Source organism: Suncus etruscus, chromosome 15, assembly GCF_024139225.1.
Source record: "Suncus etruscus isolate mSunEtr1 chromosome 15, mSunEtr1.pri.cur, whole genome shotgun sequence".
Classification (NCBI taxonomy): domain Eukaryota; kingdom Metazoa; phylum Chordata; class Mammalia; order Eulipotyphla; family Soricidae; genus Suncus; species Suncus etruscus.
In genome coordinates this window covers 88,712,950-88,731,098 of record NC_064862.1, presented here as the reverse complement: position 1 = coordinate 88,731,098, position 18,149 = coordinate 88,712,950, and the positions used below count along the sequence as shown (strand labels likewise).

The 18,149-nt window shown below is 44.6% G+C and overlaps 2 protein-coding genes across 2 annotated transcripts; one reads left to right on the top strand and one right to left on the bottom strand.

Annotated features, from left to right (window-relative positions):
* Positions 1-1,670: 1,670 nt before the first annotated feature.
* On the top strand, positions 1,671-2,603 carry LOC126030132 (olfactory receptor 7C1-like). The gene has a single exon (XM_049788319.1). The coding sequence runs from the start codon at positions 1,671-1,673 to the stop codon at positions 2,601-2,603; it is 933 nt and encodes a 310-aa protein (XP_049644276.1).
* A 6,612-nt stretch (positions 2,604-9,215) lies between these two features.
* On the bottom strand, positions 9,216-14,967 carry LOC126030131 (olfactory receptor 18-like). The gene is made up of 2 exons (XM_049788318.1): positions 14,939-14,967; positions 9,216-10,158 (listed from the first exon to the last, which is right to left on the bottom strand). The coding sequence occupies exons 1-2, from the start codon at positions 14,965-14,967 to the stop codon at positions 9,216-9,218; spliced, it is 972 nt and encodes a 323-aa protein (XP_049644275.1).
* Positions 14,968-18,149: the final 3,182 nt, after the last annotated feature.

Here is an 18,149-nt window from a genome sequence, read left to right as displayed (position 1 = left end):
GTTGGCACACCTGAGTGTGAATCCTCACCTGTGACCATGGTGCTGTCTAGTCCAACAGTCCAGCACTAGCCAGCCATAAAAGGGATGCACACTTTTAAATAAGACACTGCCCCCTTTAAATAAGACCCTAATCGTGATTGGCTGCTGAGTCTATAAAACTCTCCCCAGAGTTGACAGTTCAGGGAGACAGTGAAAGAGTTTGTAGGCAATTGAAAGAAACAGTTTGGTAGAGTTGGTTGACAGTTAGAAGAGGCAGTTGGAGGAGCAAGAGGAGAGTTTGTTGACAGTTGGAAGAGACCATTGAATGGTCCCAAACCCAGCTCTCTCTCCCCCTTCACCTCTCTCCTGGCCTAGGGTTTTGACAGAGTCCCCTGATGTTCTCTAATAAGTAAAACTGAGATATTTGTCAGTCTTTCCTGCAAGGTCCCATACACTCCAGCAGCTTGGGCCCATCTCCAGCAGGTCAGATCTGACAATGCTTCCTTCCTTCTCAAATCAGTGGTTTGGTTCAAAACTTCTGGGATGATGATTTTCACTCTGTCTCTTGCACCCTCTGTCTTAAATGTGTCTTTGCCTACAAGTACCAGGGACAATGGTTATGAGGAAACCGTCACTTCTTGCCTAAGAGACTCCCTGTATCCGTACTCCTCTATCCATTATACATTCCAGGGTCTCAGAAATGCAAAAGAAAAATGTCTACCTCTCCTACCTCATTTTTTGGATTGTTTTGTGGTACTTGGTTTATTTGTTTGTTTGTTTTGTGGAGTGAGGCAAACCCTATAGTGCTCCAGAGATTCTCCCATTTTAGTACATGGGCTTGGTTCTTGGTGGTATTTGGAAAATGAGACAGAACTTGGAATGGAATCTGAGGATCCAGCTTGCAAAGCATGTGCTACCATGACTTTGCTTTTCCTTCCCTACTTTTCTCTTCCCTTCTCACTTCCTCTTCCCTCTTCCCTCTTCCTCTTTCTCCTCCTTTGTTTTTCCCTATTCCCTTCCCCTTTTCCCTTTCTCTTTCCTCCCTTTCCTTCCTTCTCTCCCTCCCTCAAAAAGGAAGCTTGCACTTCCTCAGCCTGCAATAGTCCACCCAGATATTCAAGCGACTCCTTTCAATGATCCCATGCTGAGACTATCACTGGCACTCAAGAGTCAAACATCAGGCACAGAGTCCTCAGAAAGATCCATTTTATAGTTGAGAACTACTGACTTGATGGATATCCCTGAATGTGTTAAAGAAAATGTGGACTATTTGATCATATTTCATAGTGATGAGTTTTAGCCAGAGATAAAAAGAAAGTGACTCAATTCCCAGAGCCGAATAAGCAGGAATGGATCTGTTTATGAGATACTGTCCTTACCAAAGAATAAAATTCAGAACAGGAGTGATAGTACAGTGGTTAATCTTGCCTTGCACAGGGCTGATTGGGTTTGATCCCTAGCATTCAACATGGTCCCTCAAGCACCATCAGGTGTAACTCCTGAGCACTGCTATCTGTCGCCCAGAAACAAACAAACCAAAAGGAACAGAATACATCATTTTTACTGTCTTATCCAGGTTTCTATGCCCAATCTTGGATGACAAAACATAAAATAGGTAACATCCAGAATCAATCCAGAATCCATGTTTTGTTCTCCCGCTTCCTTAATCACCTAGGTAATGTCTCAGCAACATGGCGCCAGGAAATCAATCCAGCATTTCAGGATTTTTTCTACTGGGGTTCTCCCAAAACTCGGAGCACCAAGTCCTCCTCTTTGGCATGTTCCTGTGCATGTACCTGACCACGGTTCTGGGGAACCTGCTCATTGTCCTGGCCGTCAGCTTTGACCCCCACCTGCATACACCCATGTATTTCTTCCTCTCCCACCTGTCTTTGATGGACATCTGTTTTGTCTCCACCACTGTCCCCAAGATGCTGATGAACATTCAGACACAGAGCCGGGCTATCTCCTATGCAGTCTGTGTCACCCAGGTCTTCTTTTTCTCGGTGTTTGGAGGCATGGACACGCTCCTCCTTACCGTCATGGCCTACGACCGCTTTGTAGCCATCTGCCACCCTCTGCACTACACCGTGATCATGAATGCCCTACTCTGTGCCTTGTTGGTCATCGTGTCCTGGCTGGTGAGCTTGTCCTACTCACTGCTCGAGAGCCTTTTGATGTTGCATCTGTCCTTCTGTCGCCGTTGGGTCATTCCACACTTTTACTGTGAACTGGTCCAGGTGCTCGAGCTCGCCTGCTCCGACACCACTATCAACCATGTCATTGTCTATGCCGTGAGTGGGCTTCTGGGCATAGCCCCTCTCTCGGGGATCTTTTTCTCCTACACTCGTATCATCTCTTCCATCTTGAGGATCCCTTCGGAGGACGGGAAGCACAAAGCGTTTTCCACCTGTGCCTCTCACCTCACCGTCGTCGCCTTGTTCTACGGAACGGGCCTGGGTGTATACCTCAGCTCTGAGGTGTCTACTCAGAGGAACTTGATTTCCTCGGTCATGTACACAGTGGTCACCCCCATGCTGAACCCCTTCATCTACAGCTTGCGGAATCGAGACATCAAGAGAGCTCTTCAGAGAGTTGTCCTAAAAACATTTCTTGTGGCATAATGGGAAAATAATGTCTGGGTTTTGTTTTGTTTTTACTTGGTTTTGAAAGGGTTGGGTCACACTCAGTAATACTCAGGGGTTACTCCTGGATTTGTACTCAAAAATTGACTCTGGAGAGATAGCACAGCAGTGTTTGCCTTACAAGGAGCTGATCCAGGACTCAAGGTGGTTGGTTCGAATCCCAGTGTCCCATATGGCCCCCCGTGCCTGCCGGGAGCTATTTCTGGGCAGACAGCCAGGAGTAACCCCTGAGCACCGCTGGGTGTGGCCCAAAAACAAAACAAACAAACAAACAAAAAAAAAAAGACTCCTGGAAGACCTGCAATGCCTAGGATCAAACTTGGTTGGCTGCATGCGAGGCAAGTGCCCTACCCACTGTGCTTTTGTTTTGAACTTACAGCAGTACCAGATGTTGGAATGCTGCCTCATTGTCACCTTGAATTTTGCTGCTTGTTCATCAAAAGAATTGGTCAAAATTGATTTGCAAGTGTTTTTGTCCCAATCTCAAGGGCATTGGTGCTGTGGTGCTATATTGTTATTATCTCTCCTTTCACCTACACATTTCTGGTCCTTGGCTCTAATTACCAGCCCGGAAGATCAAGAGCAGCCAAATCAAAGACTCATTCAAAATAGGTGGATAAGAATTACCAACAAGGGGTTGGAGAGAGAGTACAATGGGTAGAGTGTTGCTTTGCATGAAGTCAACCTGGGTTCTATCCCCAGCATCCCATTATCCCATTTGGTCCCCTGAGCACCATTAGGAATAATTCCTGAGTACAGAGTCAAAAGTAACCCTTGAGCACTTCCAGATATAGACCCTCATAAATAAATAAATAAATAAATAAATAAATAAATAAATAAATAAATAAAAATAATAAACCAGACCGTAACAAGTTCTCTCTGAGTCCTTTGGGGATATTGCCAAGACAATTCATTTCTTGGGCTTTCTCTGAACTGGAGGAAATTTACTGGCCTCCAGCTCACCCCCAGGACATAAATTCTGCCCTGGACCTTAGGATCCCAAGGCATCCCAAGGCAGAAGCTCAAATAGACTCCAGAAGTCTTTAACAGACAGTTCCCAACAGCCTAAGGGGAAATGCAAGACATTTGTCTAATCTTAGCATCACAAAGGACCCTCAATTAAGGCGATTCCTCTGGGTGGCTGGAGTGAAAGACTGAGACTTTGATAAGAGAAACTAAGACATTCCTAAAGTGTCTATTTTTTTTTCCTAAAATGCCACCCCCACCCACTACTCACCCCCCCCCAATAATAAAAGGAACCTGACTTGACTTAGTGCTATTCTAAATTCCTCTCTCCAACATGGGAGTGGGTTTCTCTTTGACTTTGCCATTGGTTCTTCTATCTCTAACTCTTAAATCTGAGCATCTTTAATTTCTTTATTTTCACACTTGAAAACATTGAGGAACCTGGAAGCTGTATGTGGATCCCAAGCCCCATGGGCACCATTTTTGCATCAACAATGGATACCGCAATAAAAATAATTTATTTGTTTTTAATCCCTAGGTGACTTGCAGTTCTACAGGTATATTTGGAACTACTCAGTCCCAGGAAATAGATCACAACTTTTTTCATTCAGTTGTATATTCTAGACCAAAGCATGGCATGACAATAACTTTACAGGTTTGGTTTGGTTTTTGTCCTTTTTTTTTTCCCCTGAGCTCAATTTGCAATCTTCCAAAAGCAAGGCTTTTTCTTTGTTGGTTGATTTTGGTTTTGGATTTTGGGGCTACACATGGCAGTGCTTAGGTCTTACTCCTGCCTCTGGATGCAGGGATCACTACTGGTGGTGCTCAGAGTGGAAAAGGGACCCTATCAGATGCCAGGGATCAAACCCAAATCAAACCACATGCAAAGCAAGTGCCTTACCCACTGCGCTATCACTTCAGCCCCAAAAGCCAGACTTCTACTCATTCATAAATTTCTCAGTGTTTACAAAAAGAAAATAGGGCCCAGACCAATAGCACAGTGGGTAGGGTATTTGCCTTCCACATGGATGAACCAGGTTCAATCTCCAGCATCCCAGTTGTCCCAAGCCTGCCAGGAGTAATTTCTGAGCACAGAGCCAGGAGTAACCCCTGAGCACCACTGGGTGGCCCCAAACCAAAAGAAAAATGAAAAGAAAATAAACACTAGTTATTTTAACGAGAGTAATTAAATAAAAAAGCAATCGTTTCCTTCACTAGTGAAGGAAAAGGTGGACAACATAAACGGGTACCCACGAAAGAAAAACAAATGAGCTAGTGAAGTTCCTGAGTTAAGTAAATAATTCATGAGCTGGAGAAAGACAAGCACTTGACCTATGTGTGGAGAGTAATAAAACATGAGCCAGGGAGGTGACCCAAGGGATCAGAGAACCTGCTATGCATGTAGGAAGCTTGGATGCATCCCTCTGTACTGTGTGGCCTCCTGGAGAAAATGGGGGGAAAGGGCAAAAGCAACAACTACACACATAGAAGGAAACAAAGATGGTCCAATGGTTAAGATCATGCTTTGCATGCTGGAGACCCAGGTTCCATCTGTAGCATCACCTGTTGTCATCATGGCAGTTTGCATAATTAAGCACAGACAGTCATTGAGTGAGAACAAGGAGAACTTTATTACACCAGTTGATCAGACCATTGCATCTCAAGGCTAGACAAATTTCAAGGATCCAAGAGCCCACTTGATTGGGCATTACTGCAAGCTCATAGTTACTTTGCTTCATACTCAAGAAATAATGCAGTGATGCAGGCACACTGGGACCTCTTATGAGGATGATTCCTGGGAGTTTTCTATAATCAGCCTTTTTCTTAGCTTGCTACAGGGAAATTCATCCTAAGAGCAGACAAGATGGGACTATTTGAAGACTTTCTACCCAAGAGCAAAATCATCTCTTTAGAGGACAATGCTAAGGACCTGAGACTTAGGATAGTAGGAATGGTGCTTGTCTTGCATGTTGCTGACCTGAATTCGATCCCTGGCATCCCTTGTGGTCCCCTGATCCCCACAAGAATGATTCCTGAGTAATAGAGCTAGGAATCAGCCCTGAGCACTACTGGGTAGAGTAGTCCCAAAGAAATCAAATAAGAGTACATGTTATAAGTTAATTATGAAAAATAATCATATTATTAGCACATCATAGATTTTCATCATGGCAATGGTCCCAGGAGTGACTCCTGAGCACAGGTGAGGAAGGAGCACCCCCTGAATAACCAGGGGAAAAATAGTGAAAGTCTGGGGCCTGACATGAAAAGGATGTTTGCGTTGCACCAGACTGACCAACCCAGGGTTCCATTCCCAGCATCCCACATGGTCCCTCGAGTCCACCAGGAGTGATTTCATTTTTTTTCTTTTAGGTTTTTATAAGGGGTCATAACCGGCAGCACTCAGGGGCTTCTTCTGGCTCTGTGCTCAGAAGTTGCTTCTGGCTGGCTCGAGGGATCATATGGGATGCCAAAATTCGAACCAGGGTCTGTCCTGTGTTGGCCACTTGCAAGGCAAACACCTTACCGCTGTAGAATCGCTTCAGCCCATCCAGGAGTGATTTCTGATCACAGAACCCGGAGTCACCCCTGAGCATCACCAGGTGTGATTCATAAACAAACAAAAAAATGTGAAAGACTACAGATCAATTGAGGAATATGAGTTCATTATGTGGGCAAAAGGTAGACTAAACATTCAGTGATCAACAGAATGCTGAATATTTGGGTGTAAGTTTATGATGTTGTACCCCTATGATAAAAAGTGGTGTAAATACTGTTTCTTTAATTGAATAAAAATAATAAGCCATAAAAAACAATAGCTCGGGCCCGGAGAGATAGCACAGCGGCATTTGCCTTGCAAGCAGCTGATCCAGGACCAAAGGTGGTTGGTTCAAATCCCGGTGTCCCATATGGTCCCCTGTGCCTGCCAGGAGCTATTTCTGAGCCTGAAGCCAGGAGTAACCCCTGAGCGCAGTCGGGTGTGGCCCAAAAACCAAAAAAAAAAAAAAAAAAAAAAACAATAGCTCACCAATCTAATTAATTAGTAATATCATGGTAGGACTTGTATAAAGATTTTTTTTTGGGGCCACACCCGGTGGTGCTCAGGGGTTACTCCTGGCTGTTTGCTCAGAAATAGCTCCTGGCAGGCACGGGGGACCATATGGGACACCGGGATTCGAACCAACCACCTTTGGTCCTGGATCGGCTGCTTGCAAGGCAAACGCCGCTGTGCTATCTCTCCGGGCCCTTGTATAAAGATTTTTAAGCTCACTGAATTCAAAAGGATTCAAAGAAGGGCTGACCCAGTTTTTATTTAAATAATATCTTTATTTAAGCACCTGACCCAGGTTTCAATCCCCAGTATCCCATAGAACTAACAGGAGTTGGGACCCTGAGTGATAGCACAGCAGTAGGGCATTTGCCTTGCAAGCAACTGACCCAGCACAGAAGCGTATCTGATTCCCGGCATCCCATGTGGTACCCCGAGCCAGGAGCAATTTCTGAGTGCAGAGCCAGGAGTAACCCCTAAACACCTCTGGGAGTGTCCCCCACATCCCCCAAAAAAAGGTTAGAATCAAGAACCAGTATTGGAGCCAGAACAATAGTATAGCAGGGAGGGCCTTGCATGAAGCCAACCCAGGTTCTATATCAGGTACCCCATATGGGTTATTGGTGTTTATCTGCTGATAGTGTTTGTTTGTTTGTTTGTTTGGGGGGTTGTATATGTTTTGGGGCCACACCCAGTGGCACTCAGGAGTTACTCCTGGCTCTGGCTCTGGCAGACTCGAGGGACCATTTGGGATGCCGGGATCAAACTGGTGTCTGTCCTGTGTTGGCCACGTGCAAGGCAAATGCCCTGCCACTGTGCTATCACTCTGGCCCCTCTGCTAATAGTTTTGAAACCAAACTACATTGAGTACGAGCCAACCCAGTCTTGGTAATGTTCTAAGAACCTGAGTTTCCCTGTTACCAAATCGAGAAGTCATGAAGACAGAGTCAGTATTTGACTGTGCCTGTGATAAGTGGCACTGTATCATGTGTTGGAAAGATGCATAAATGTTCTCATTACAGAGGGCTGAGAGATGGTGCAGTGGGTAAAACACACTTGCCTGGAACATGGTGGCCAGTCCAGGTTTGAGCCCCAGCATCCCCCATAAGGTCCCCTGAGCTTGCCAGGAGTGATCCTTGAGAGTAAGATGATACCCAGCTATTAACCCAAAACAAAGGGATTCCCCCAATTTCCTCTTTCTTTTTCACCTAATTCTTTGATATGTATGGATTGCTCTACCCTGCCCCATCCTGGTGGATTTTGTTCTGGAAGAATAAAGGAAGAGCAGTTTGGCTTTGGAGCTCAGAGATACCACATGGTGACAAACTGACTCCATGATTCTTTCCTGACTGGTTTGGTTTATTAATCCTTCTCTGCTACCCTGTTTCTTCAGACATGTCTGTCTTGGGTAGAGACATAGTGTGTAGGGTGATCTTACAACGTGGAGATTTATTTTACAACTGGCATGAGCACCACAGGAATGGCTCAAATACAAAAGAAAAAATAAACATAAACAGAACCGATGTCATACATTCTTTCACATACATGACATTGATATGTGTCATTGAGGGACTGTATGTATGTGCATGAAAGCTGTGCATTTCTGTAAGACTGGGCCACAGGTGACAAATAGAAAGAAGACAAAGGTGCCATGAGACTAAATATGCAGTGGTCTGACACACATCAGATCACAGAGCCCTTGAACACATTCAAAATATGCCCAAATAGAACTCATTTTGAGGGAAGAGAGTTAGAACAGGACTTCAGACAATGTCCCCATATGCAACCCACTCCTAGTTAGCTACATATGGTCCTCTGTGCACTGCCAGAGTGATCCCTGAGCACAGAGCAAGGAGTCATCCCTGAACACTGCTGAGATTCACCCCACCATAAGCCATATTTACATATAAAACATCACCTGGTCAGAGTCATAGTACAACAGTGAGAATGTTTGCCTTGCATAAGGCTGATCTAGGTTCGATCCCTGGCATCCAATATGGTCCCCTGAGCACCACCAGGAGTCATTTCTGAGCACAGAGTCAGAAGTAACCCCTAAGCACAATCTGGTGTGACCCAAGAATAAAATACATAAAAGTTTATATACCAATGATAGGACAGGGACCAGAGCCGTTGGGCATTTGTCTTGTACACAGCTGACCCAGGAAAAACCTGGGTTCAATTCCCAGAATCCCATATAGGCCTGAGCCTACCAGGAGCAATTTCTGAGCATAGAACCAGGAGTAACAGGTCAGAGAGATAGCATGGAGGTAAGGCCTTTGCCTTGCATGCAGAAGGACAGTGGTTTAAATCCCAGCATCCCATATGGTCCCCTGAGCCTGCCAGGAGTGATTTCTGAGTGTAGAGCCAGGAGGAACCCCTGAACGCTGCCAGGTGTGACCCAAAAAACAAACAAAAAAAAACAGAGTAACCCCTGAGAGTCATTGGGTGTGCCCCCCAAAAAAAGAAAATAAATGAATACATAAAATAGGACACAGAGAGCCAGTTGGTCCATTACTGAGGGTCGGTTTCATCAAAATCCTTCCTTTGGTACAGACCCAACCAATTGGGTCATGTGGAGTCTACATAATTCTAGGGAGCAGCCTTTGTAAGGCCCTCTTGATGTCCCTGTTCCTTAGAGTGTAAATAAAGGGGTTCAACATGGGGGTGACCACGGTGTATACTACAGAGGCCACTGCCCCCCTTCTGGAAGGACGGGAAACAGTTGAACTGAGGTACACCGCCAGGCCCGTCCCATAAAACAAGCAAACCACAGACAGGTGAGACCCGCAGGTGGAGAAGGCTTTGTACCTCCCCCCTTTGGTTGGGACTTTCAAGATTGAAGACACAATTTTGTAGTAAGAGAAAAAGATGCCAGAAGCCGGAATAGCCCCAAAGAGGGCAGCAATAAAATAGATTAAGATGTTTTCTATGGAAGTGTCCTCACAGGCCAGCCTGAGGAGCTGAGGGGGATCACAGAAGAAGTGGGGAATCCTCACCAGGGGGCAGAAGTGCAGCTGAGATACAACCAACAGATTCAGCTGAGACTCCAAGATGCTGATGAGACAAGACCCCAGAGCCAGCAGCCCACAGAGCCGAGGGTTCATGATGACCGGGTAGTGCAATGGATGGCAGATGGCCACAAAGCGGTCATAAGCCATGACAGTCAGGAGCCCACTATCTAGACTTCCCAAGAGATTAAAGGAAGACAGTTGGGCCAGGCAGCCGGAGTAGGAGATGGCTTTGCGCTGTGTCTGGATGTTCCAAATCATCTTGGGGACGGTGGTGGAGACGAAGCCAATGTCGGTCATGGACAGGATGAACAGGAAGAAGTACATGGGCGTGTGCAGGTGCGGGTCCGAGCTGACAGCCAGGACGATGAGCAGGTTTCCCGTGAGGGCGATCAGGTACATGGACAGGAAGAAGCAGAAGAGGAGAGGCTGGAGTTGGGGGTCATCTGAGAGCCCCAAGAGGAGGAATTCTACTACTCCTGTGGCATTGTGGGGGTGCACAGCGCAGAGACACCTTGGGGGAAAGAAATGAGAGCAGGTATAAAAGCAACATATATAGGTCAGTGATGCTCAGTATTTGGGGGCTAAACTGATTTATAAAGTGTTATTTACAGGGAATTAATATCCAAGCTGGGCACTATTTATAAATGAAAGCAAAGACCTTCTCTATGTGAATTTATTTGAAACTGGTGGGCAAAAGAAATGAGAGATTCAAGGATATATAAAAAGCTCATAAACACCACTAAATCCTTTAAAGAAAAACACGAGTAAGAAACTATGCATTCCCTTTAAAATATTCCAGTTAAAGAATACCCAGCATTCATTCACAGATAGGATTTAATCCAACTGAAAAGATATGTTTCTCTAGACATCTACAAAACATCCAAGGTTGTATATAACATCACCTGGAGGCATTCCTCTACCAGGGAAGACCCTACAGCTGCTCTGACATCGTTCTACTCAAAAAAGACTTTCCTTATCACTAAGAAGACTTAACAAAAACAATGACCTGCTAACTGGACAGGGCTTGCTGTATTGCCCCTTAATTGTGAGGTTTGTCTATAACATCACCTGGAAGCAATCCTCTACCAATGAAGACCCTATCACTGCTCAGACATCGTCCTGCTGAAAAGAGACTTCCCTTAACAATGAGAAGACTTAACAACGACCTGCTTACAGGACAGGGCTTCCTGCATTGCCCTTTCATGGTGAGGTGAAACGAGAAGACACTCCACATCATGACTTCAATTTAGGATATGCAGATTCCAGAATCTTTAATACAGAAACATGATACCAACAACAGAGACTGTGTGAAAAGTGTGTTGGCACTACAGACAATGTCTTGGATCAGACGATAACTTGCCTGAAGCCTAGAGTTGGTCTTATGCCAGAAAACTTCAGGGGTAGGATCTCTTTGTATTTAGGCCAAGGTTATTCCTTTCCATGCCTCTCATATTTTGGTGAGCCTATGCAAACAACAATTGCCACTCTAACACCATTTTTACTGTGCTCCTTTGACTCTAATCCTTAAAATGCACCCACTTAAAATTTGAGGTTAAATGCACCCACTTAAAATTTGAGGTTAAATGCACCCACTTAAAATTTGAGGTTAACTTAAGCTAATATGCATGTACATGGAAATGTAAAAAATACTATGCCTCTAATGTTTAAGGAGTTACATAAGTTTTATGGCTTTATATTGCCTTGTGTGCAGTTAAGAAATATTATAATGTGCTACAATCTGGGGACTTGAGGGACAAAGTAATTGTACATGGATTCTGTTTTATTTATCTTAACGTTCTTTGGCTGAAAGTTCAAAGTTAAGATATCAACAAGGGGACTTCTTCTGAGAATTATGTTATGGCTGATTGTCCTTCCACTGTAACTTTACCTTGTCCTCTTTCTTTGCATCTTTTGTTCTCATAATTCAAAATAAAAAAATTAATAAAAAAAAAGATATGTTTCTCTTTATTTGGGGGACCCTATGAAATAGCCCTACAAAATATGATAACAAAGAAGCTGATTCCAATTCTGAGTGTGTGATACTTAGCAGCTAATAATTTGGGAGGATTGTTGGGGTCATACCCAGAGATGTTCAGGGGTTACTCCCAGCTCTGCACTCAGGAATTACTCCTGGCAGTGCTTCAGGGACCATATGGGATGCCAGGGATTGAATCTGAATCAGCCTTGTGTAAGGCAAATGCCTTACCCGCAACTAGGCCAGGCAGCTAATAATTTTTATACTATATCTCTTTTTTTTATTTTGGTTCTTGGGCCACACCCAATTGTGCTCAGGGGTTATTCCTGGTTCTGAGCTCAGAAATCACTCTTGGAAGGCTCGGGAGACATTATAGGATGCTGGGGATAGAACCCAGGTAGGCTGCATGCATAGCAAATGCCTTACCCACTGTGCTATCACTCCGGACCCTAGTTCACTATTAATTTACCTTTGTTGGAACCTGGTATGGAATCCAGGGTCATATAGATGCAAGATGTGTGCTCCATGGGCAATCTGAACCCCCAGTTTATATTTATCCTTAATCATAGAACTCATGGGTAGAGTAAGAGCACAGAGGGGAGAGCATTTGCCTTGCAAGCAGCTAACCCAGGTTTGGTCCCCAGCCTCCCAGAGGGGTCCCTGAGCACTGCCAGGAATAATTCCTGAATGCAGAGCCAGGAGTAAACCCTGAGCATGGCCGGATGTGACCCAGATACCAAACAATAAAAATAAAAAGAAATAAGGCATAGAACTCAAGTGTTCTTGGCATTCTAACACTCATTTATAACTCTGAGTATGTGTGTGTGTGTGTGCGCGTGTGTACGTGCGTGCGTGCGTGCGTGTGTGTGTGTTGTGTGTGTGTGTGTGTGTGTGTGTGTGTATGTGTGTACTTGGGGCCCACACCCAGCTGTGCTTGGGAGGATCATTTCTTTATTTTCCCCTTTTTTATTTTTTGTTTTTGGGCCACATCTGGCTCTGTGCTCAGAAATCACTCCTGGCAGGCTCAAGAGACCATATGGATAAAATGCCAGGGATCAAATCCAGGTCAACTGCATAGAAGGTAAACTCCCTACCCACTGTGCTATTGTTCTGGCCTCATACCTCATCTTTTTTCTTTTCTGAATCCCCATAGACTGACTGATTAGCAACCTGGGTCCCTCACTATGTAATAAATAAGTCTTGGGAATGTAGTGTGACTATAATAATTGTTAAAATTGTTAAAAATTGGGGCTGGTGAGATAGCATGGAGGTAAGGTGTTTGCCTTCCATGCAGAAGGATGGTGGTTCAAATTCCAGCATCTCATATGGTCCCTTGAGCCTGCCAGGGGCAATTTCTGAGCATAGAGCCAGAAGTAACCCCTGAGCACTGCCGGGTGTGACCCAAAAAAAATTTTGTTAAAACTTTTCATTTAGATTCTGTGGTTAACAGAATTGTGTGCATTTGCCTTTCACACAATTAACCAGGCTTCAATCCCCAGCATCCCATATGGTCCCCTGAGCCTGCCAGGAGTAATTTCTAAGCACAGAGTCAGGAATAACCCCTGAGTGCTGCCAGTTGTGACCCAAAAGACAAATAGCTCCTATATACATAATTCCAACACATCCCCATCATAGTGACTATAATTAAAAATTCTGTTTATGGGGCCAGAGAGATAGCATGGAGGTAAGGAATTTGCCTTGCATACAGAAGGATGGTGGTTCAAAACCCGACATCCCATATGGTCCCCATAGCCTGCCAGATGCGATTTCTTTTTTTTTTTTTTTTTTTTTTTGTGGTTTTTGGGTCACACCCAGCAGTGCTCAGGGGTTATTCCTGGCTCCATGCTCAGAAATTGCTCCTGGCAGGCATGGGGGACCTTATGGGACGCCGGGATTTGAACTGATGACCTTCTGCATGAAAGGCAAACGCCTTACCTCCATGCTATCTCTCCGGCCCCCAGATGCGATTTCTGAACATAAAGCCAGGAGGAGTAATCCCTGAGTGCTGCCGGGTGTGACACCCCCCCCCAAAAAAAAGAACAAAAAATTATGTTTTGCCTATTCGAAATTACTGAGATTATTTTTAATATTGAGACTCATTTGGGGATTATTTCACAATATGGACAAGCAGGCAACCATTCTGGCAGGCACACTCTGGGAAAGAATTCAGTGAATTCTTTCAATTCAATGAATGCCTTAGAATGCAGTGTATTAAGGTCAATGATAGATCAGGTAATAATGTCTGAATTCTTCCTCCTTCAGAGTCAGTGAACAATTTCTCTTCATATCTAGGAAACCACACAAGAACTAAACTAAACACCACAGACCAGCCACCTTCTTGAATATGTTACTCTTTCAGACAAGCTGAAGAAGATCTGTGTTTACAGTTTACCCAAAGGTGAAAACTGTTTATACCTTTTGTGCCTAGTAGTACCAGTGGAGCGACTCAATTCTAATTTTGAATGGAGGGGCTGGAGTGATAGCTCAGCAGTAGAGCATTAGCATTTGCCTTGCACGCAGCCGACCCAGGATGAACTTTATCTAGTTCAGTACCCGTCATCTCATATGGTTCCCCAAGCCTGCCAGGAGCGATTTCTGAGCGTAGAGCCAGGAGTAATCACTGAGCACTGCTGGATGTGCCCCCTCCCAAATAAAGGTAGAATAATAATTTTTAGTGAAAATCTGTGCTGATTATGCTGAGAGTTCACTGGATTCATGCAGCAAATACATTTTGACATTCCTCTACTACCAAAAATCTTCCTTCTCCTGTGGCCTGTGCCTCCATTGATTTCTAGAAAAGGTATAATTGCAAATTCTTCTTTTGATTCTGGTCACCCAATACCTGATTTTTTTTTTCGAGCCACACCCGTTTGATGCTCAGGGGTTACTCCTGGCTAAGTGCTCAGAAACTGCCCCTGGCTTGGGGGGACCATATGGGCCACCGGGGGATCGAGCCACAGTCCTTCCTTGGCTAGCGCTTGCAAGGCAGACACCTTACCTCTAGCGCCACCTTTTTTTATTTTTAATTCCAGGCATCATTGCTGCTCTCAGCTGCTTCTAAGTTCCTCCTATTCAGCTCCTTCCTATTTTTTCTCTCCCTCAGAGTGCCAGAGCTCAGGGTAATGGCCTGAGACTCCAAAATTGCTCCAACTCAACCTCTCATGCACTTGCTAGGTAGGTCCTAAACTCAACAGTATCCAAGTTGAATCTGTACAATCAGGTCATCTCAGCTGCTGTTCTGACATACACCCCTGCTTTTTGCATATGAAGAGACCCCACCGTTCCTTCCTCTCTCGTCATCTCCCCAATCACTCACTGGTCTCCGCTGAAGCTCTGCTGACCCATGATTGGAATTTAGGTCTCCTGCAGACACCTGCTCGATGAATGACCAGGGGTGATGGGCTGTCCTGAAAGCCAACAGAGGAAGCAGACTCAGGCATGTATCTCTGGTAGGCTAATGATCTCTTTAGGAAGAAGAAGCAGCAGGGGTATGTGAGTGTGACTTCTCTGTGTCACCCTAAAGAGTGGCAGACACTGGCTAATTAATGGCAGTTGTGTGGCCTTGAGGGATGAAGACACTGAAGTCATAATGAGCAGCATTGACTCCTGGTATTCACATCTCTGAGGACCACAAGATTAAAAGCAGGCAGAAGAGATAAATAATATATTTCCAAATACCAGGTTCCCACCCCTCTGTCTCTCTGTCCCTGGAGAGAGAGATCATGGTAGGATTGCTTCTTAATTCCAAGTTTAAGGATATTGACCTCTAAAACAGAATTTTTTTTTGTTGGTCTGTTTGCTTGTTTTGGATCACACTGGCATCAACAGTGCTCAGGGGTTAACTCCTGGTTCTGCGCTCAGAAATTGCTCCTGGCATGAACCACCATCAGTCTTGGATCAGCTGTGTGTAAGACAAAAGCCCTACCACTCTGCTATCTCTCTGGCCCCCAGAGTTATTTTTTATTTAGTGGACGAGTTTGGACTTGGACTTGATTCCCTGGTATGCATCTTGCAGAAATAAGTCTTCAGCAACCATCCTATAATAAGCCATTCTAGTTTTTTCTTTAAGATTCAAAAGATACTGTAACTATTGGTGACTATAAAACTGTGCACTGGTGAAGGATGTTGGACATTGTATGACTTAAACTCAATCATGACCAATTTTGTAATTGTGTATTTATCTCATGGTGATTTTATTAAATTTTATTTTTTTAATAAAATAGTGTTTTTGTTTGGTTTTGGGTCACACCCATTAATGCTCAGGGAATATTTCTGGCTCTGGGCTCAGGAATCACTCCTGATAGGCATGGGATGGCAGGATTCAAACTCTGGCTTCCCCCAAAAGAAACTTTTTTGAAGACAGACTTTCCACCTTAACTTAAGTATCTTCTTGTCCCTTTTCATGAACTCTCACAATTTTTCAGCCTTTTTTGTTCTCGTATTTTGTTGTTATTCATAACCTATGGATTTTAGGCACTCATGCCTTTCTTTCCTCTTCAATTAAATTAGCATCTTTAAGTATCTCCAATAGTCCAGGGAATGATAGCTAGAGCTAGAGACCTTCAGGGTATTTCTTCTTCCATGGCAGCCTTGGGAAGGTTCTAGATGCTTCTAAAACCATTGATCAGTTCACAACGCTCAATTCTTCAATACAGAAATTCCAAAGAAAAGAAAAAGAAAAAGAAATTCCAACATGGCGGTTGGTTTCCAGTTGGAGTGAGCAAAGTGGTGAGTGGTTATTGGAAATGGTCCATCATGAAGATGTCATGCTCTAAAAAGGCATGTTCATCTGAATACACAGACACCAAGAAATGCTTTGCCTATAACATTCTCCACAACCCGTCCCACCTCAATGGCTCTCAGCAAAATCCCCCCCCCCCCCCCGCTAAGAACCCCAGATTTCTCCCCTAGCCTAGAACTTCATGAGAGACATGCAGAAGAAGTTTCTCTGACTCTCTGGAAGGTCTTCCACCGCCAGGGCTTTCCATGGACATCACTCTGCATAGCCATTCTTTACGTTTTGTTTTATTTTAGGTCAGACCTAAAGTGACCAGTGCTCATGAGTTACTCCTGGCTCTGTGCTCAGGGATCACTGCTGGAGGACTGAGGGGACCTTGTGGGATGTTGGGGTTTGAACCATGTAGGTCATGTTTAAGGCACGTGCCCTCCTCACTGTCCTATCTCTCTAGCTACCCTGCATGATATAACCATTCTTCACCATAATTCTGCCAGTGCCAATGTCTGGTGGACACTGGATTCTCTTCCTGAGAAATTATTTTCCTGAGTGATAGTACAGTGGGGAGGCCACTGGCCTTGTATGTGGTCAGCATCCCATGTGGTTCCCCAAGCACTGCCAGAAATAATTCCTGAGCATTGACCCAGGAGTATTCCCTAAGCATCTCTGTTTGTGGCCCCAAAACAAAATAAAAAAAATTTTCTCTGATCGTGACTTCATATATTATATGGGTGTTTCTGCTTATTCACATGACACACGTCGTTTTTTGCTCTTCTTGAGGCATGTTGTTATTTATTTAACCATTGACTCTTGCTTACATTAACTTGCACCATCTCTTAAATGGAACTTGACCTCTGAACCAAAGACATAGGACAGTCATTAGGGCACTTTCCTTGCACGATGCCAACCTGGGTTCAGTCCTTATATCCCATATGCTTCCCATCCTAAGAATCGCCAGGAGTAATTCCCAAGAGAAGAACTCTGGAGTAACCCCTGAGCATCACCAGGTAGAAAGAATTAAATTTTGTAAAGCAATATTAAGCCAATAAATAATGTTTCTTCCCTTGCTGTATTTTTGGGGGTTGTTTGTTTGTTTTTGGGTCACACCCAGCAGCGCTCAGGGGTTCCTCCTGGCTATATGCTCAGAAATCGCTCCTGGCAGGCTCGAAGGACCATATGGGATGCCGGGATTCGAACGGCCGTCCTTCTGCATGCAAGGCAATTACCTCCATGCTAACTCTCCGGTCTCTTTCCCTTGCTGTTTTTATGATGATATTTTATGATAGGTAAGTGCCCTGCCTGCTATACTATGTCTCCAGCCCAGAGCCCAAGTTCTAAGACAGAGCAAGTGACAGATAATATTATTCCTGGCCAAGAGAAAGTTCAGCTCCTTCTGATAGATCCACTTATCTCCTCTGCCTCCCCTTTAACCATTATAAAGTCCTCAGAGATGGGGCAGAAAAAACCAATTTCACTAATGATGAGTTCTGAGGCTTGAGTCCTGGGCCACAGGAGGGAAGATAATTCGTTGAGGCCTCTTTTCTTCTCTTGGCATATTTATGTCTCATTTGTAGCGTGGAAGTTCCCATCGTGAGACTGCTCAGGAAAATCTCTGCCCAGGTCTGTCTGTCCTTCAGTGTCCAGGGCAAAGCTCCTTCCTCCTCACTCCCCAGGCTGAATAGACCAGGGCTTAGAAATCAGGAGCCAGTCCGTGCTGCAGGGACCACTCAGAGAGCTGGTGGATGGAGGCAGGACTGTCGGCATCCGGGTCTTTGTTGCCTTGACAGGCAGA